Source organism: Phocoena phocoena, chromosome 6 (assembly GCF_963924675.1).
Source record: "Phocoena phocoena chromosome 6, mPhoPho1.1, whole genome shotgun sequence".
Classification (NCBI taxonomy): Eukaryota; Metazoa; Chordata; class Mammalia; order Artiodactyla; family Phocoenidae; genus Phocoena; species Phocoena phocoena.
Genome location: NC_089224.1, coordinates 11,013,155 through 11,034,950, shown reverse-complemented (window position 1 = coordinate 11,034,950; position 21,796 = coordinate 11,013,155). Strand labels below are relative to the sequence as shown.

General features: G+C 38.5%; 1 protein-coding gene across 2 annotated transcripts in view; it reads left to right on the top strand.

The window, feature by feature from the left end:
* Nucleotides 1-21,796, top strand: part of ELP3 (elongator acetyltransferase complex subunit 3) — a 109,453-nt gene that overhangs the window by 22,524 nt on the left and 65,133 nt on the right. For both annotated transcript variants that reach the window (XM_065878640.1, XM_065878641.1), the window contains one exon: nt 1,167-1,321. In XM_065878640.1, coding sequence (XP_065734712.1) covers nt 1,167-1,321 — 155 coding nt within the window. The remainder of the gene's footprint in view (nt 1-1,166; nt 1,322-21,796) is intronic.

Here is a 21,796-nt window from a genome sequence, read left to right as displayed (position 1 = left end):
CAAACAGGAGCATGGGTTTTGAAAGATTTTAGAAACTACCAGAGAGTAGTGATTCTTTTCCTAACTGTAAATGCACTAGAATCACCTGAGTAACTTTTCCAAAACACATGCCAGATTTCACCGCTGAAGTTCTGATTAAGTCTGGTTTAGGGTCCAGGCAAGATATTTTGAAAAAGCTACCAGGAAGATTTTGTTGTGTGTTCCTGGTAAACAACCATAGTTATAAAGTATTCTTTTAGTGTTGATAGCTATGTACACGTACTTACAGATATATATTTGCATGTGTATGCACATGCATGCCCATATGCTTATGTATCTGTAAGGATTTACATATGTATAAGGATGTATGTATGTATAAGTTATTTGCCATTTTCAGAAACAAGTATAAAACAAAGTAACTTTTTGCTTATATTAAGTGTGGACATCCTCTTTACGTAGTACATTAGAGTTCATAATTTGTAGTCTACTTGACCTAGTTTTTCTCAGGCCTAAGATATGGCAAGAAATTTAAATACCTGTTTCTAAAAATTAGAATCTTGCCTTATTGTAGTTGAAAAACTGAAAGATCTATACCATTCTCTTCCCAAATAGAAGGGATGTCATATTTCAGACTTTATTGTCCTTCCGCCACTCCTGAAACTAGGCTTAAGGTGCTACCTGTACCCAGAAACTTCATAATTAATTCAAAACTTTTAATTTAAAACTGCTTTCTTAACGTTTCTTTCTAATCTAGTGTTCTCTTTCACTTGCATCAAGTCCTGATTATGTTGCATATAGTCTTCTTCGTCCCCAGTGCTGACCACAAAGTCTGGCATAAAATATGTAATCAATAAATATTTGTTTATTCTATTACATATTGTGTTATTTGCTTTGCTGCTCTCTTAATTTATATTCTTTGTATTATTAAATTTTCACTTAACTCTGTAAGTTGACATCAGACTTCTTGTTTATTATTTTTAATTCTCGTCCTCCTTATTTGAGCAATAATTTCCTTTTCAGACTCTGGAGTCTGTTTTTTTTAGTCCATAGAATTTGCTTAACATGTTTGCTTCTCATTTTTAAACTATACTGATGAGAACACCGCAAAGTAAAATTAGAAATTTGCAATAACACTCTTAGGGTAGTTGACTATATCTTTCTAATGCTGATGAATTTATGTCTTTCAGTTAAAACAACTTGGTCACAGTGTGGATAAAGTGGAATTTATTGTGATGGGTGGAACATTTATGGCCCTTCCAGAAGAATACAGAGATTATTTTATTCGAAATTTACATGATGCCTTATCAGGACATACCTCCAACAATATTTACGAGGCAGTCAAGTAAGAAATCCTTATTTTATCATATTCACCAACGCTGGTTGTCAGTTAATCCTCCTAGCAGCAGTCTGTGAGAATTCCTTTTGCTCTATGTCTGTATTCCTAGTTCTTTCGGGGAGGGAGGGGAGAGGATGTCATTCTTTTTATTTGCGTACCTTTCATGGGTTGTAAGGTTAAATACATTTTTTCCCAATTTTCTTGAGATACAATGAACATAGAGCCCTGTATAAGTTAGGGTGTGCGGCGTAATGATTTGATGTCACATACATCGTGAAATGATGAGCACAGTAAGCTGAGTTAACATCTGTCATCTCATACAGACCTAGTCCTTGTAGTTGCTTCTGTTTTGTGGGAAAAAGGATTATGTTTTTAAAAAGTGAGTATGGTCCATTGGTTATTAGTATTTTCACAAAATCACTATGTGAAAGAATAAAAAGAAACTAAAAAAAAAGAAAAAGAAAGAACAACAGCAACAAAAAACCAAAACCAAGGGATTTCCCTGGTGGTGCAGTGGTTAAGAATCCGCCTGCCAATGCAGGGGACACGGGTTCGAGCCCTGGTCCAGGAAGATCCCACATGCCATGGAGCAACCTAGCCCATGTGCCACAACTACTGAGCCTGCACTCTAGAGCCCATGAGCCACAACTACTGAGCCCGTGTGCCACAACTACTGAAGCCCACGCGCCTAGAGCCCGTGCTCCACAACAAGAGAAGCCACCGCAGTGAGAAGCCCCCACACCGCAAAAAAGAGTAGCCCCTGCTCGCCATAACTAGAGAAAGCCCACGTGCAGGAACAAAGACCCAATGCAGCCAAAAATAAATAAATAAGTAAATAAATTTACTTTAAAAAAAACCCAAAAAAACCACTGTGCAGATCTTCTCAGCCTTAGGCTGGTCTAAACTGCAGGGGTAGCTTTGATTGGACTAGGTGAGCCCACCCAAAAAGAGCACTGGGAGTACTTTTAATCTGAGACATTTAACTGCTATATAATCAACAAAACAAGTGACTTTTTTTAGAAAACGTATTTATTGGGTATAGTTGTTTAACAATGTTGTGTTAGTTTCTGCTGTATAACAAAGTGAATCAGCTATATGTATACATATATCCCCATATCCCCTCCTTCTTGCGTCTCCCTCCCACCCTCCTTATCCCACCCCTCTAGGTGGTCACAAAACACCAAGCTGATCTCCCTGCATGTTGCAGCTGCTTCCTACTAGCAATCTGTTTTACATTTGGTAGTGTATATATGTCAGTGTTACTCTCACTTTGTCCCAGCTTGCCAGCTTCCCCCTCCCTGGGTCCTCAAGTTCATTCTCTACGTCTGCGTCTTTATTCCTGTCCTGCCCCTAGGTTCATCAGAACCATTTCTTTTTTTTTATGATTCCATATATATGTGTTAGCATAAGGTATTTGTTTTTCTCTTTCTGACTTACTTCACTCTGTATGACAGACTCTAGGCCCATCCAAACAAAACACTGCCATTTACCATTGCAACAAAAAGAATAAAATATCTAGGAATAAACCTTCCTAAGGAGACAAAACACCTGTATGCAGAAAACTATAAGACACTGATGAAAGAAATTAAAGACAATACAAACAGATGGAGAGATATATACCGTGTTCTTGGATTGAAAGAATCAACATTGTGAAAATGACTGTACTACCCAAAGCAATCTACAGATTCAGTGCAATCCCTGTCAAGCTACCAAAGGCATTTTTCACAGAACTAGAACAAAAAATTTTACAATTTGTATGGAAACACAAAAGACCCCGAATAGCCAAAGCAATCTTGAGAAAGAAAAACAGCTGGAGGAATCAGGTTACCTGACTTCAGGCTGTACTACAAAGCTACAGTAATCAAGACAGTATGGTACTGGCACAAAAACAGAAATATAGATCAGTAGAACAGGATAGAAAGCCCAGAGATAAACCCATGCACATATGGTCACCTTATCTTTGATAAAGGTGGCAAGAATATACAACGGAGAAAAGACAGCCTGTTCAGTAAGTGGTGCTGGGAAAACTGGACAGCTACATGTAAAAGAATGAAATTAGAACACTTCCTAACACCATACACAAAAATAAACTCAAAATGGATTAAAGACCTAAATGTAAGGCCAGACACTATGAAACTCTTAGAGGAAAACATAGCACTTTGACATAAATCACAGCAGGATCCTTTTTGAGCCACCTCCTAGAGAAATGGGAGTAAAAGCAAAAATAAACACATGGGACCTAATGAAACTTAAATGCTTTTGCACAGCAAAGGTAACCATAAACAAGATGAAAATACAACCCTCAGAATGGAAGAAAGTATTTTCAAATGAAGCAACTGACAAAGGATTCATCTCCAAAATATACAAGCAGCTCATGCAGCTCCATATCAAAAAAACAAGCAACCCAATCCAAAAATGGGCAGAAGACCTAAGTAGACGTTTCTCCAAAGAAGATATACAGATTGCCAACAAACACATGAAAGGATGCTCATCATCACTAATCATTAGAGAAATGCAAATCAAAACTACAATGAGGTATCACCTCACACCGGTTAGAATGGCCATCATCAAAAAAATCTACAAACAATAAATGCTGGAGAGGGTGTGGAGAAAAGGGAACCCTCTTACACTGTTGGTGGGAATGTAAATTGATACAGCCACTGTGGAGAACAGTATGGAGATTCCTTAAAAAACTAGAAATAGAGGGCTTCCCTGGTGGTGCAGTGGTTGAGAGTCCGCCTGCCGATGCAGGGGACACGGGTTCGTGCCCGGGTCTGGGAGGATCTCACGTGCCGCGGAGCGGCTGGGCCCGTGAGCCATGGCCGCTGAGCCTGCGTGTCCAGAGCCTGTGCTCCGCAATGGGAGAGGCCACAACAGAGAGGCCCGCATACCACACACACACACACACACACACACACACACACACACACACACACAAAACTAGAAATAGAACTACCATATGACCTAGCAGTCCCACTACTGGGCGTATACCCTAAGAAAACCATAATTCAAAACGAGTCATGTACCACAATGTTCATTGAAGCTCTATTTACAATAGCCAGGACATGGAAGCAACCTAAGTGTCCATCGACAGATGAATGGATAAAGACGATGTGGCACATATATACAATGGAATATTACTCAGCCATAGAAAAACAAGTGACTATTATTTAATAACTTGTTTTAATTACTGTTTAATAACTATTAAATAATTTGTTTATGGATGGGATCATTTATTTCAAATTCTAGTTGACAGAAGACAATTATGCTTTCTTTTGATACCTCATGTCTCCATTTTTAGTGAGAAGAATACTAGGGTTTCATATATAGTTCAATGATTTAAGAAATGAAAGTCTTAGAATAGTTTTTATTTTCAGAAATTTCAGGAACACCTGGCTAAGTTACTGTGTACTATTCTCTTTTATTTACTGAACATTAATTGAAGGCCCATTAGGGGCCATGCACTGCCTTGGACACTGGGAACAACATGGTGAACAAGACGGATGTTGTCCTTGCCCTCATGGTGCTTACATTCTACTGGTTCAACAAATAACAAACAGTAAGTGCTGTGATGGATATAGACGGCTATGATGGAGAATACCTGGGCTGATTCTGCACACAAAGTGGTGACGTTTAAGCTGAGATCTGAAGTATAAGGAGGGAGTCAGGCCGAGCGCAGAAAAAAGAAGAGGCACTGAAATGAGGAAGAACTTGAGGTGTTCCAGGAACAGAGAGGAGGCCAGGGTATCTAGATTCCAGTGAAAAGGGGGGCATATGTCATGAAAGAAGATTGAAAAGTTAGGTGTGGGCCTGATTATACATGCTTTTGAGGACTTAAAAACTTTCGAATCAGCAGTAGGAAGTAGATGAATGGTTTCAAGCAGGAGACTGATGTGTTTGGGTTTGTAAGAAGCTCATTCTGGTTATTGTGTGGCTGCAACATGAGAATGTTGGTGCAAGAGTGGACGTGGGAAACTGGGTGGAAGAGTGTTGTATCCACCCCAGCTCAGATGAGGGTGGTGGCAGTAATGACAGAAAAGAATAGATGGATTAGCTGTATTTTTGTGTGGAAACTGACAGATTTTGGATGAGGTCCACAGTAAGAAAGAGGAACGAATCAAGGATGACACCCAGGTTTTGGTTGTAGGAAATGGTCGAGAGTTGTGTCACATACTGAGATGGAAAAGACAGAAGGAAGAACAGGTTTGTGGGAGAAAATCGAGAGTTTTACTTTGGCTGCATTAAGTTTGAAATGCTTAGAATACGTTCAGGTGGGGATGTCCATAGGCTATATAAGAGATGTCTGGGCTGGCGATATAAAATTGGGGATTATCAGCTCATAGATGGTATTTATAGCCATGCAAATGGATACGGTCACCTTATGGGAGAGTTTCAGATTTCCAAGGTATGCTACATGAAGACGCAATTTTTAGGGCCATTCTTGCAGTGTGAGCCCATCATTTTTGTATACGTGCCTGTGAGTATAAATGCATAGAAGAGGTGGTAGAATGGTGATCATCATAGGCAATAGTTAGCACTGAGGAGAAAGGGACCTGAGACGTGGGGGTAAAGGAGGACGTATACAGCGTACAGTGTGCTGAGCATTGTGATAAGTATTCACTTATTCAGTTCTTATAAGAAGTCTTTAAGTATTTAACTTGTCCCTGTTTTACAAGTGAGGAAACTTTCATTACCCTGTAATTAAAACAGTTTTTGGACAAGCACACTTGTGAATGAATTTTGAATGATCCATCTGTTGGTCAGATATTGACAGCTAACGACCTAGGTAGGGCTTCCTCTTGGAATTGGGGACAGGGCCGTCTTTTTGTGCTCTCCCTACTTCTCCCAGCCCCTTCTTTTGCTCTCCTTTGGGTTGGTATAAATGAAGAGAGTAGAGACTTTCTCATAAGTTTAAATAAATCTCAAGGGTAGTTTGAGGGGCCTGGGTAGAGAGTTCAGCAGCTGGGAAAGCGTGTGTGAGCCGCTACTTTGTGTGATTGTCAGTAGAGGATGTGACAGGTTAATTCTGTGTCCATGAATGTGGACTTTGAGCAACAGCTGGCCCAGGTGATCTCTCCATCCTGCAGGGCCTTTCGTAGCAGGATGAGATGGGACCATATTTACTGCTCATTCAGAACTTGATCATTCATGAATATGAGTCATGCTGAGTAAAACGCTGAAGTCTTTCAATCTATAGAGGAGTAATGATGTAAATCCATCGCATTCTTCCTAATAATACTGAAAATCAGATGATAGCTTAGAATAAAATGCAATTGGAGGAAGAAAAACAACCTTAATTAGTTCAAAGCCCCATGATATTAGGATGGCAGCAGTACCTCAGAGGATTACTGACTAAAATCATTGAACTCTGAGAATTCCCTCACAGGATAATCTATTCAGACCATCATATTTTTCTACGCATGCTTATGTATTGTATATTTTTTTATCAGTGCAGCTGTCCTCATGTTGCAGACCTTGCACATTATGTGGATTTGAGCCATAAGTATCTTGGACTTGTCCCGCCCTTCCTCACCCCCATGAAAGTTTGCTGCAGAGCTTTTCAGTCTACAGTTTGGGTCCCCCGGGTCATGTGAGCTAGGCCAACTGAAGATCTGCATAATGAATTTTTAGGATGCAGTTAGTCTGACATCTCATCACCTGAAACTTTAAAAATATTTGCTCTATTCTTTGTGTGAAGTTTTATCTTTATTTTTGCAGAAATGGTGCAGTGTCTAGTGGTGTTTGTAAATTGCCTCTTTTTTTTCCAGGTGAAAATAGAGTTTTATTATTATTATAACTTGCGATTACGGTATGTGTGTAGAAAAAGCCGTTTGGAGAAGCAAGCCTCTTTCTCTAATGGACCAGGCAGAGCCGGCGTTGTTTTGTTTCTGTTCTTGAATTTACCTCAAGGGGGCAACAAACACTTTACTTTCGGATAAAAATTTTTATGGGATTTGAGCCTTCATTGCAACAAATATCATGAATGGCTCTCGGGAAGTAGTAAAAGTACAATCTGGGAGCCATGAAACCATCCATAAATGCTACACTGAATCCTGCCAACCCACATTCGACATGTTTTGCTTTTTACTCCTGGTCTCTATACTTTTATGAGATTATCTGGAAAAAGCCAATTTGTGGTATCTTGTTTGCTTTGTTGAGGTAAATTTTTACTGCCAATTCCCTATAATAGAGTTGGTATTTGTTTTTCAGGGAAGCTTTGTATAATTTGAAGAAATAGTTGTCTGGTTTGTATTATAGAGACATAGAAAACTATTTTCAAATGTTGACATCTTTGCAAAATGTAGAGCAGCCCAGAGATACTGTGTTTTGAACATAACGTTTTCTTCAAAAATTTTGGATGAGATATTTACTTTGCCGTTCTCTAAGTTCTCTTGCGCAGAGGGTATTCATGAAAACTGTTTGGGTTACCCAGCATGACCCACCTCTCTCAGAGGTAAGGTGATGAATTTCATGTTTATTTTACTAGTAGTTGATACTAGTACAACTACACAGATGTAATACTGACTTTGACAAGCTTGGCATAGGTGGGGTGTTTTTTGTTGTTGTTTTTAATAAATTTATTTATTTTATTTATTTATTTTTGGCGGCATTGGGTCTTCGTTGCTGTGCGCAGGCTTTCTCTAGTTGCAGCGAGCGGGAGCTGCTCTTTGTTGCGGTGCGCAGGCTTCTCATTGCAATGGCTTTTCTCGTTGCAGAGCAAGGACTCTAGACGTGCGGGCTTCAGTAATTGTGGCATGTGGACTCAGTAGTTGTGGCACACGGGCTTCAGTAGTTGTGGCTCGCGGGCTCTAGAGCGCAGGCTCAGTAGCCATGGCACGCGGGCTTAGTTGCTCTTTGGCAGGTGGATCTTCCCGGACCAGGGCTTGAACCTGTGTCCCCTGCATTGGCAGGTGGATTCTTAACCACTGCGCCATCAGGGAAGTCCCTAGGTGGGTTTTTTTTTTTTTAAGATTAATTTTAAATTAAGTTAAAAGTTACATATTGTGACAGATGAGTCAACCGTGTTTAAGGTTAAAAGTCTTTGTTCGAATTAGTGTCAAGTTCTATCAGCTCAAGTGTGTCTCTGCTTTGCTATTGTGTGTCATCTGGTTAAAGTTTTGCTTTTTTCTTAAAAGATTAAGAGTTAGGGTAAGGAGAAGCCCTAACAAGGTGAACTTGGTTGTTATTTATGGCAGGTTAGTAACAAGCAGTATGTTATATCCTTGCAGATGGAAACATTGGAAAGCTTGAGTGAACAGAGAGGTCAAGGACAAAGCAGGTATGATTTCTGTGAAGGCTCATTAAATCAAGCAAAGTGATAATCACTCATTACTATCAGCTAGACTGAGACTGCAGTAATCTCCAGAGATCATCAATTACTGGTGACTATCATCCTCTAAAAATCATAGCTCTGGAGGTGACAAGGACCAGCAGTGGGATCTGAGTCACCCGTTCACCAGAATGCAAATGTTGCCAAATATCTCAAAACAACCTTTTAAAATGGTTTTATTCCTTTTTAATCAGCCTGGCCCAGAAGCAGTTTTGCATTCAATTTTTAATGCTCCTTGGCTGTTTTCACAAGATTCAATTTAAAAGGGTAGTTACCCACCAAGAAGTAGGTGAGTCATACCTTCTCCCTGTGGAATTTTTAATTCAGTTCTGTTCCTTCCTCTTTTTTCCCCCTCCATCAATGACTTTAAATCCTCCAACTATGTCCTTCTGTGTCTTGGAAAAACTAGAGTGCTAGGTAATGCTGGGTCCCAGGCCCAGAAGCTAATTTCATAGATTTGCAGAGGAATGAAGAAAGCAAAGCAACCTAAGAAGGCCTGAAAGTGGCAGTCTCCTGCCTTGCTGCCCTGGCCTTATTTCTGGCAGGCCTCAGAACCTCTTGCATGTCTGGACTTTGGCTCTAATACCCTCCCCATCCCCGCGCCTCACTTCATATTGTTGATCACTTTTACTTACTCCCTTGATAATCAGATTTTCGTAGATGGTGACCAGGATCCTCAACATTGGCAGTCCAACCTAGGATACAATCTTAGTCATCATAAAAAGAGGTGATATTAGTTGTTTTTCTTCCAGCATTTTATTTGAAACAAACAAAAATTGAAAGAATTTTCCAGTGAACATCCCATACCTGTCACCGAGGTTCTACAGTGTTTGCTTTATCACATACTTATCCAACTAGCCATTCCTCTGTCCACCCATCAATGCTTCTTTTTATTTTTTTAACACATTTCAAAGCAGGCTGCAGACTTCAGTACCCTTCTCCCCGAATACGTGCATTTGCACATCATTAGCTACTTCACTGTTTGTAATATTTTCTTTTCAAGTAAATTTACATACTGTGAAATGCACAGGTCTTATGGGTACTCTTTGATGAGTTCTAACAAATGCATATACCTGTGCAACAAAATCATACTAAGATATAGAACATTACCATCGTCCCAGAAAGTTTCCTCCTGTCTCCTCCCAGTAAAGCCTCACCTGCACCTCCCAGAAGCAGCAGTCTTCCCTTTTTTTCCTTTCATAGATTAGTTTTGCCTGTTCTAAAACGTCATATGAATGGAACCATATAGCATATACTCTTTTGTGTAAGGCGTCTTTCACCGAGCGTTATATTTAGAGATTTATCCATGTTGGGTATTTCAGTAGCCGTTACCTTTTTAGTGCTGGGTAGGATTCTGTTATATGCATAGAGCACAGTTTGTTTATCCATTCTATTGATGGATAGCTGGGCTGTTTGCAGTTTGTAGCTATTATGATAAAACTTCAATGAACATACTTATATAAGTCTTTTTGTGAATATATGTATTTATTTCTCTTGGGTAATAACTAGAAGTGGAATTGCTACATCATATGTTTAGTTTTTAAACTGCCAGACATTTTCCCAAAGTGATTGTACCATTTTTACTCCTACGAGTAATGTATGAGTGTTCATTTGTTCCACATCCTCACCAGCATAAGGTGTTGTCAGTCTTCGTAAGTTTAGCTCTTCTAGTGGGTGTGTTGTGGGTTTAATTGTGGTTTTAATTTGCATTTTTCTGATGACTAATGATGTTGAGCACTTTATTACGTGCTTACGCTTTCTATATATATTTCCTTTGTGAAGTGTGTGGTAAAATCTTTTGCCCATTTTTTATTGGGCTATTATATATCCTGGATTCTAGACCTTTGTTAGATCTATATTTTACAAATACGAAAACCCAGTCTGTGGCTTGAGTGTTCATTATGTTAATGTATTTGAGCAGAGTCTTTTGTCTTGGTAAAGTCTAATTTGCAATTTTTTCTTTCATAATTACTGCTTTTTGTATTATCTCTAACAAACCTTTGCCTACTCATAAGGCAAAAAGATATTCTCCTGTGTTCTCTTCTAGTTATTGTTTTAGCCTTTATATTTACCTTTCATACGTAGGCTTATGATCCATCTTGATTTAATATTTTATGTATAGTGTGAGGTAGGAGTCAAGGTTTCTTTTTTTCCATATACATACCTAATTGTTTCAACATTACTTGTTTTAAAACTTCCCTTTCCTATATAGATTGTATTGGCACCTTTGTCAAAAATCAATTGGCTAGGGCTTCCCTGTTGGCTCAGTGGTTAAGAATCCGCCTGCCAATGCAGAGACGTGGGTTCGAGTCCTGGTCCCAGAAGATCCCACATGCCGCGGAGCAACTAAGTCCGTGCACCACAACTACTGAGCCTGCGCTCTAGAGCTCACAAGCCACAACTACTGAAGCCTGTGCGCCTACAGCCCATGCTCCGCAACGAGAGAAGCCACCGCCGTGAGAGGCCAGCGCACCACAACGAAGAGTAGTCCCCACTTGCTGCAACTAGAGAAAACCCACGCGCAGCAACAAAGACCCCATGCAGCCAAAAATAAATAAAATAATTTTTTAAAACATCAATTGGCTATATAAATTTGGGACTGTACTCTCTTCTGTTCCGTTGATGTGTTTTTGTCTTTATGCCAGTACCACAGTCCTGATTACTGTAGTTTTATACATTTAAGTAGTATAAGTCTTCTAACTCTGTCATTGTTTTTCAAGATTGCTTTGGATATTTTAGGTCCTTTGCCTTTCTATATAAAGTTTATGCTTATCAATTTCTATTAAAAAGTGTTGTAGCCATATTAACAAACAGAAGGATAAAAACCATATGATCATCTCAATAGATGCAGAAAAAGCTTTCAACAAAATTCAACACCCATTTATGATAAACACTCTCCAGAAAGTGGGCATAGAGGGAACCTACCTCAACATAATAAAGGCCATATATGACAAACCCACAGCCAACATGGTTCTCAATGGTGAAAAACTGAAACCATTTCCTCTAAGATCAGGAATGAGACAAGGTTGCCCACTATCACCGCTGTTGTTCAACATAGATTTGGAAGTTTTAGCCACAGTAATCAGAGAAGAAAAAGAAATAAAAGGAATCCAAATCGGAAAAGATTTAAAACTGTCACTGTTTACAGATGACAAGATACTATACATAGAGAATCCTAAAGATGCTACCAGAAAACTACTAGAGCTAATCAGTGAATTTGGTAAAGTAGCAGGATACAAAATTAATGCACAGAAATCTCTTGCATTCCTATACACTAAAGATGAAAAATCTGTAGGAGAAATTAAAGACACAGTCCCATTTACCATTGTAACAAAAAGAATAAAATACCTAGGAATAAATCTTCCTAAGGAGACAAAACACCTGTTTGCAGAAAACTATAAGACACTGATGAAAGAAATTAAAGGTGATACAGACAGATGGAGGTATATACCATGTTCTTGGATTGGAAGAATCAACATTGTGAAAAGGACTCTACTACCCAAAGCAATCTACAGATTCAGTGTAATCCCTGTCAAGCTACCAATGGCATTTTTCACAGAACTAGAACAAAAAACTTTACAACTTGTATGGAAACAGAAAAGACCCTGAACAGCAGAAGTAATCTTGAGAAAGAAAAGCAGAGCTGGAGGAATCAGGCTCCCTGACTTCAGACTATACTACAAGGCTACAGTAATCAAGACAGTATGGGTGGGAGGGAGATGCAAGAGGGAGGGGATATGGGGATATATGTATACATATAGCTGAGTCACTTTGTTATACTCAGAAACTAACGCAACATTGTAAAGCAATTATACTCCAATAAAGATGTTAAAAAAAGAAAAAAGACAGTATGGTACTGGCACAAAAACAGAAATATAGATCCATGGAACAGAATAGAAAGCCCAGAGATAAACCCACGCACGTATGATCACTGTATCTTTGACAAAGGAGGCAAGAATATACAATGGAGAAAAGACAGCCTGTTCAATAAGTGGTGCAGGGAAAACTGGAGAGCTACATGTAAAAGAAAGAAATTAGAATACTCCTAACACCATACACAAAAATAAACTCAAAATGGATTAAAGGGCTTCCCTGGTGGCGCAGTGGTTGAGAGTCCACCTGCCGATGCAGGGGACACAAGTTCGTGCCCCGGTCCAGGAAAATCCCACATGCCATGGAGCAGCTAGGCCTGTGAGCCATGGCCGCTAAGTCTGCATATCTGGAGCCTGTGCTCCGCAACAGGAGAGGCCACAAGTGAGAGGCCCGCGTACCGCAAAAAAAAAAAAAAAAGATTAAAGACCTAAATGTAAGGCCAGACACTATAAAACTCTTAGAGGAAAACATAGGCAGAACACTCTATGACATAAATCACAGCAAGATCCTTTTTGATCCACCTCCTAGAGAAATGGAAATGAGAACAAAAATAAACACATGGGACCTAATGAAACTTGAAGCTTTTGCACAGCAAAGGAAACCATAAACAAGACAAAAAGACAACCCTCCGAATGGGAGAAATTATTTGCAAACGAAGCAACTGACAAAGGATTTATCTACAAAGTATCCAAGCAGCTCAATATCCAGAAAACAAGCAGCCCAATCCAAAAATGAGCAGAAGACCTAAATAGACATTTCTCCAAAAAAGATATACAGATTGCCAACAAACACATGAAAGGATGCTCAGTTGTCACTAATCATTAGAGAAATGCAAATCAAAACCACAACGAGGTATCACCTCACTCTGCTCAGAATGGCCATTATCAAAAAGTCTACAAACAATAAATGCTGGAGAGGGTGTGGAGAAAAGGGAACCCTCTTGCACTGTTGGTGGGAATGTAAATTGTTACATCTGCTGTGGAGGTTCCTTAAAAAACTACAAATAGAACTACCATATGACCCAGCAGTCCCACTACTGGGCATATACCCTGAGAAAACCATAATTCAAAAAGAGACATGTACCACAATGTTCATTGCAGCACTGTTTACAATAGCCAGGACATGGAAGCAACCCAAGTGTCCATCGACAGATGAATGGATAAAGATGTGGCACGTATATACAATGGAATATTACTCAGCCAAAAAAGAAGTGAAGTTGAGTTATTTGTAGTGAGGTGGATGGACCTAGAGTGTGTCATACAGAGTGGAGTAAGTCAGAAAGAGAAAACCAAATGTTGTATGCTAACATATATATGGAATCTAAAAAATTAAAAAGGTTCAGATGAACCTAGGGGTAGGACAGGAATAAAGACGCAGACGTAGAGAGTGAATTGGAGGACACGGGGAGGGGGAAGGGTAAGCTGGGATGAAGTGAAAGAGTAGCATTGACATATATACACTACCAAATGTAAAATAGATAGCTAGTGGGAAGCAGCTGCATAGCACAGGGAGATCAGCTTGGTGCTTTGTGACCACCTAGCAGGGTGGAATGGGGCTGTGGGAGGGAGGTGCAAGAGGGAGGGGATATGGGGATGTAAGTATACATATAACTAATTCACTTTGTTATACAGCAGAAACTAACACAGCATTGTAAAGCAATTATACTCCAATAAAGATGTTAAAAAAAATAAGTAAATAAATATAAGTGTGATAGGATTGGGAATGTGTTTAAACTATAGAAGAATTTTGAGAAAATTACCATTTAACATATTGTTTTCCAGTTTATGAACATAGTCTATCTCCTGGTTTCCTTAAGTGTTTTTTAATTTCTCTTAGCAATCTTCAGTTTGGATATTTTGTAAGCTTTTTGTTAAATTTATTCCAAAGTATTTTGTTGATGCTATATTAAATGAAATTTTTAAAAATTGTATTTTCAAATTGTTTGCAGCTAGTATCTAGATACATGGTTGATTTTTGTATATTAACCTTATATCATATGACCTTACTATAAATTCACTACTTAGTTCTCAAAGTTGTTTTTGTAAATTTGCTGGGAGTTTCTTCAAAAACCATCATATAATCTGCAAATACAGTGAGTTTTAATTTTTCCGTTTGGATTTGCATGCTTTTCTTTTTCTTGCCATATTGCAATGGCTAGGACATTCTGTACAGTGTTAAATAGAAGTGGTGAGAGTGAGTCTCTCTGTCTTATTCCCAGTAATACAGGGAAAACATTTAATACTGCAGTGTTAAGTATAGTGTTACTTGTGAGTTTTTTTGTAGATACCTTTATCAGATGAAAGAATTTTGCTAAGAGTTTTTATCATTAACTCATTTGTCTAATGATTTCTCTGTCTGTATTTAAATGATCATATGATTTTTCTCCTTTATTCTGATAATATATAGCACTTTTATTGATCTTTTAATGTTAAACTAACCTTGCATTCCTATGATAAACCCTATTTGGTCAAAATATATTTTTCTTTTTATATATCACTGGATTCACCTTTCTAATACTTTGTAAAGGATTTTGTTCATGAGGGATGGTGGTTTGTGATTTCCTTTTATGTAACTTCTTTGTCAGGTTTTGGTTTTAGTGTTATGTCGGCCCTATAAAACAACTTATGAAGTGTTTCCTCCTCTATTTTCTGAAAGAGTTCATGTAAGATGAATATTATTTCTTCTGTAAGTGTTTGCTAGAACTCAACAGTAAAACTATCCAAGACTGGAGTCTCTTTATGGGAGGGTCTTAGATGATTAATTCAATTCCTTTAATAGATAAAGGAATATTCAAATTTTCTGTTTCTTCTGTGTCCATTTTGGTAAATTATATTTTTCAAGGAATTTGTTTTATCCAGATTGTCAAACTTTTTGGTATTAAGTTGTTCATAATGTTCCCTTATTTTGTCTTTAATGTCTGTAGGATGTTAGTGATCATCCCTCCTTCACTCCTGATACTGATTACCTGTGTTCTCTCTTTTTTTTCTTTATTAGTCTAGTTAAGGTTTATCAAATATTGTTCTTTGTAAAGAATTAACTTTTGGTTTTGTTTATGTCCTCTACTTAATATATTTCTGCTTTTATTTTTATTATCATCTTCTACTTGCTTTGGATTTCCTTTGCTCTTTCTATGCTTAAGTAAGGTATAGAAACTTATCACTATAGACCTTTCTTCTTTTCTAATAAGTATTTGAAGCTTTAAAGTTTTCCTCTAAGCACTGCTTTGGCTGAATCCCACAAATTTTAGTATGTTGTATTTTAATTATTATTCAGTTCAAAATGTTTCCTAAAATTGTTGTATTTTGACCCATGGATTATATACAAATGTATGGTTTAATTTCTAAATTTCCAAAAACTTGGAGTTTTTCTTGATTTCTTAATGTCATTGATTTCTAATTTAATTCCATATTGGTCAGAGAGGGTCTATTCTGTACAATTTCAGTTTCTTGAAGTTTTTTTATTGAGGTTTATTTTGTGGCTCAGCATATATGGTCTGTCTTGGTGAACAAACTATGTATATTTGATAGAATGTGTATTCTGCAGTTGTTGGATGTAATGTTCTATAAATATCAATTCAGTCAAAGTGGTAGATAGTGTTGTTCAGATGGTCCTTGTCTTGGGGTTGGTTGGTTTTGTTTTGTTTTGTTTTCTGTGTAGTTCTATCAGTTGCTAAGAGAGATTAAATTATCCAACTATGATTGAAGAATTATCTATTTCTCCCTTTAGTTATATTAGTTTTTACTTCATTTATTTTGAAGATCTGCTCTGAGGAGTATGCACATTTATGATTGATATGTTTTCCTGGTATATGAACTTTTTATCAATATGAAGTTACCTTTTTATCGTTATGAAATGTCCTTTATTTCTGGTCTTGAAGTTTCCTTTTATTGATGTTAAATTAGACATTACAGCCTTTACATAACTGTTTTCCCTATGTAGTATCTTTTTCCATCCATTTACTTTCCACCCCTATGTGTCTCTGCATTGAAACTGTTTCTTTTAACAGTCTAGTTGGCAGTTTTATGGAGAGAGGGTCTGTCATATCTAACACAATTCCTTGAGGAGAGAAGATATAGTAAGTCCCCTACATACGAACCTTCAAGTTGCGAACTTTCAAAGATGTGAACATGCGTTTGCATGTCCAGTCACGTAAGTTAGTTCATGTATCTGGCATTATCTGTAAAAGTTGGGTACCTAGGCTAATTTTGTTGGACTTAAGAACAAATTGGACTTATGTATGTGCTCTTGGAATGGAACTCGTTTGTATGTAGGGGACTTACTGTACTTAAAAAACATTGTTAAATGAGTGCAGTGGGAAGAACTGTGCGTTAAGAATCAGGTTCCAGACTTTTAATGAGGAGGCAGGACTGTATTATTTCTAAAGTTACTTCTTTCTGTGACATTGTATGCTTTGAAGATTTCTACTGGAATGGGAATTTTTATCTAAAAGATGTGCTCGGGGGCTTTCCCTGGTGGCGCAGTGGTTGATGGTCCGCCTGCCGATGCAGGGGACACGGATTCGTGCCCCGGTCCGGGAGGATCCCACATGCCGCGGAGCGGCTGGGCCCGTGAGCCATGGCCGCTGGGCCTGCGAGTCTGGAGCCTGTGCTCCGCGACAGGAGAGGCCATGGCAGTGAGAGGCCCGCATACTGCAAAAAAAATAAAAATTAAAAAAAATAATAAAAGATGTGCTCGAAGGTTATTTTTCATCTAGCAGTCACTTTCTGATAATGACAACTTTTCTATAATGCATTTATGTGTATAGCCCTTAAATTTGAATGTGAATACAATATTAAAAGAATGTGTAATAACCATGATTGTTTTTTTCTATTAATAGTACATTGCTGTTGGCTCTTCTGCTGTCTGATTAGGAGTATAAAATGGTAGCATTCTTGTCGGCTACTGAAAGAATCAAAACCCAAACTGTTATGGCTTGTTTTTCATATATCTTAAACCTTGTCAACTAGCATGATAAGGGACCAAAGGTCCCTGATTGCTCTCTAAGCTATGTTACCAGGTGAGTTTTTCATAGGTTGTACTCATTTAAAAATTGAACTTCTGTTCCTGTCTGTTTCCTCAGTTTGTGTTGGGCAGAACCTTATGTTATAGACCCTCTTGACCTAACTGCCAATATCCAGGAAGCAAACTTGACCACCATCTCAAAAGGGAAAAGATAGTTATTTTAAAATTCTCAAACATTCAGCTCAATCATTCTTAAGTTTGGAATATCACTAGCACAGCATTATACAGAACATAAAATTTTGTTGAGATATTTTCCAGGTATGATTATAGCCCCCGCACCACCCTGCCCCCCCCACACAAAAAGCATGTGTTCTGTGGTATTACTGAGGAATTACACCAATAACCCCAGATGTTGTTTGGCAAGTCTAAAAAATCTTTGGCTGTCCAAAGAAGTTTATAAATTCTACTTACTCATTTTGAGACTGCAGATGCAAAAGAGAGTTTGTACATTGTGATTAATGAAAATCAATATTTAATCTACATATTACAAATATTTACGTTGTGATTTGGTTTGAGCAGGTTGAGTTTGAGGTAGAGGGATGTCCATGTAGGAAAGGGTCCATAAACCTCTCAGAAATTTGGGCTTAGACCTCTAGTGAGATTTCACACAGGAAATCTAAAGTAAGACACATCCAACTTAATTAATGACAGAGGTTTTAGAGAGGACTTCAGGAGATTAATAGTAATCAGAAGTGTTCTTTGATGCCACAGCCTTCTTGGAGCAAATCAGAAACCGTTTACAGAAGATAATAAAGAGACCTTCACATCGTCTTTCTTCTGTGTCCCCCTGGTTGGGACCTTAGTGTGAAGGGACAGTAAGGAATAACAATAGATGTCACTTTTATAGGTCACTTTCTTCCTTCCAGAAATAGAAGCATGCTTTCCAAGAAATCATTTCTATCCAGTTATATATCTGCCACTTCTGGCTCTTTGTTCTTAAGTGGTTCTTGGTTTTAGCTGTGTGTCTTATCCCTACAGCTAGACTGTTGAGCATCTCTGGGACAAGAACTACTGTATCTTTACTTTCTGTAGATTACCTGGCCTAGTGTTCAGCAACTTTTAGGGTTAACTATTTGCAAGAGGAAAGGTAACCAGTAGGATTAGCTAGAGGCTGCTATGGGGGTAAAGAGAGACCTCCTATGTCTTCGGTTATGCCTCATTCATTTACTCATTCTTCATATTTGTAATTTTTATATTGAAGGAGAGTTTTTAGTGCTGAAGCCCTTACCTCTAAATGTATACGAGCCTACTGCCTTCCAGGAGCTTCCTGTCTAGGTGGATAGACAGACATAGCCACAAATAACAAGACAAGCTCCATTCAGAGTAGGGGCAAGGTACGTTAGGGATGAGAGCGCAGAATTACTTAGAGGCGCTGGGAAGATGTCATGGCAGGAGAAACGTATTTGAGCTTTGTCTTGAAGTCTGGGTAGCGTTTGGTTTTTATTTGCTTTTATGTTCCCAGGTTATTGTCCCATCTCCCACCCCCTCCTAGCCCCAACCCCCCAGTTAAAAAATAAATGCTGTCAGCATAAGTTATTGGCTTAAATTATGCTTCACAGAGAACATTAGCATCTTTTATAGTTGATGCCACTCCTGTGGCATACAGAAAAGTATAGGATTCAGCATAGCCCCACAGTGGTGGCATTTAGGCTTATTTAAAATGACCCTATAATGCCACAAAAAGAGAAGTGGAATTGGAATCAGAAGACCTGGGTCCAAGTCCTGACTTTGTCTCTTAGAAGCTCATGATCAGGGTTGGAAAACTTGGTACATTTACTAAACGCCCAAGAATTTAACAAGTCTGCCTCTCCCTGCTCCCCAATGGTATGGTAATTGAACTCAGTAGTAAATGAGAGCCACACTGTCGGATGGCTGTCTAAACAGTGTGGTGGGTTATAGCAGGCCATAAAATGCCAGCTCAGACATTTTGCTTAGATTAGTTGACAGCCTTTATGAACATATTTGCAATATTTTAAAAAACCAATCATCCTGATATCTTTACATCTCCCTTTAATGAAGAGGCAAGAATTAGTGATGTGTAGAACTATATATAGCATTAACAAAAATCCTTTTAGAAATGACCTTATACTGTATAAGATGACCGTATATTCTGTTCTTTAGAAAATACTCCATTGTTTTTACTCAAATTTGATAGGTATTTCTGCTTAATGGCTTTTCAGATGAAAATGCAATTCTGAAAGAAAGATAGTGGTAAATAGAAAATACTGGCTTTTAAAAACGAGTTATTTTTTGTTCCTCCATTTCTGCTCCTGCACAAGGTAATGACATTTTCCCCAAGAGGAAAGACACTTTTGAAATGGAGTTAAATTATTGTTTGCGAATAAGGTTTGCCTCTATGTCCTGTACTACATTCTAACTACTTATGAAGAGACCTTATCATCCTCGCAGCAGCTTTCTCTATCAGTCTTGCTTGGGCCTTCGATGATCTGTGCAATAGAGATTAGCTAGTGGACTTCTCTTTCCTCTAGATGAATTCCCATCTGTGCAGTTGCCTGTCCTCTAGTTTTAGTATTGCTAGGTACTGTTGTGCTGCCACCTTTGCTGATAACTTAATGGTATCCTTTTAGGAAATACTGTGGGTTGTTTTTTTGTTTTGTTTTGTTTGTTTGTGTTTACTTATTTATTTATTGGCTGCGCCTTGCGGCACATAGGATCTTTGTTCCCTGACCAGGGATTGAACCCGTGCCCCCAGCATTGGGAACATGGAGTCTTAACCACTGGAACACCAAGGAAGTCCCAGGAAATACTGTGGGTTTTATAAAAATATCAGTTAATAGAGAGGTTTTATGATACAATTTTGGAATGCCTGATTGTAAAATGTTCTCACTTACTTTGTTAAATATACTCGAAACTTAGAGTTTTCCGCTTTTTGGTTTTTTCAGCTCTCATGCAATATGCTTTCTCCATAATACATTAGTGTTTCTTTTTTTTTAATTTTTTAAAATATTTATTTATTTTATTTGGCTGTGTCGGGTCTTGGCTGTAGCACGCAAGATCCTCGTTGCAGCACGCAGGATCTTTTTTGTTGTGGCGCACAGGCTTCCCTCTAGTTGTGGGGGCACAGGCTCCAGAGCGTGCAGGCTCAGTAGTTGTGGCTCGCGGGCTCTAGAGCGCAGGCTCAGTAGTTGTGGTGCACGGGCTTAGTTGCCCCGCGGCATGTGGGATCTTAGTTCCCCCAACCAAGGATCAAACCCATGTCCCCTGAAATGGAAGGCAGATTTCCTAACCACTGGACCACCAGGAAAGTCCCTTAATATTTTAAAACAATGGTTTTCTCCAAACACAATAATTGGTATTCGAAGAAGGTGAGTTACATGTATTCTGCATGCCTTGGGACCCACCTGTTTGAGAGGCATGAGACTTTCTGATCTGATTGTTTCAGAGAAGCTAGCTGTCAGAGGCAAGATTTGATAAGATCTGTGCCCTTTTTTGTCTTATGATTCATCGTTTAGTAACTATAGACTAGTTGTTTACCTTTGGTTCTTGCTGCCTGTAGTAATCCTATGTAAAACCTTAGGAATAGGGTAATAGTGTAAACACTTTGAACGTCTAGAGTGAAAGACTTCAGAATCAGTCCTTCAGTGATTCGTAACCTTCTTAATAATTATTATTAAATTAGATAAGTCAGTCTTATTGACAATTATGAATTGCCAATAATAAATGAACTTAAAGGAGAACAGTAGTTACAAAACTATGGAAATTTTATGATTTTTATTATTCAAGAAGAAAAGCTATGAACTTCTTCGGAAATACGAAATTAAGTGGCAAAAAAAGGCTTCCCTCACCCTGCCCGAAGCATTGAGAAAGTTGTAGAAGGGTACACTGAGAAGAATTATTTCGTTCTAAGAGAAGTTGAAGAGAGGACAGATCTGATGTCCCATGCTGAATTGTCCAAGCCATGTGATAGAGTGAAACACAGGGTAGGATTTTTGAAGTCAGACAGACCTACCTTCAAATCCTGACTTGGATTTTATGAGCTCTGTACCCTTGGACAAAGTATTTAATCACTTTAGGAACTTCAGTTTCTTTATCTGTAAAATGCGGATAATAAGACATACTTCATAGAGCTAACGGGAGCATTCAGTGCATGTGGAGTATATAGTGCAGTGCTTGGCCGCAGTGGCGTCTAGGTAATGGTTCCTGTTCCATCGCATCAGCAGACCACTTAGCAAGTCATTTTCCTCTTCTGGATTCTAGCTTGAATCTAAAGTGGTACTCATGGGCTTCCCGGGTGG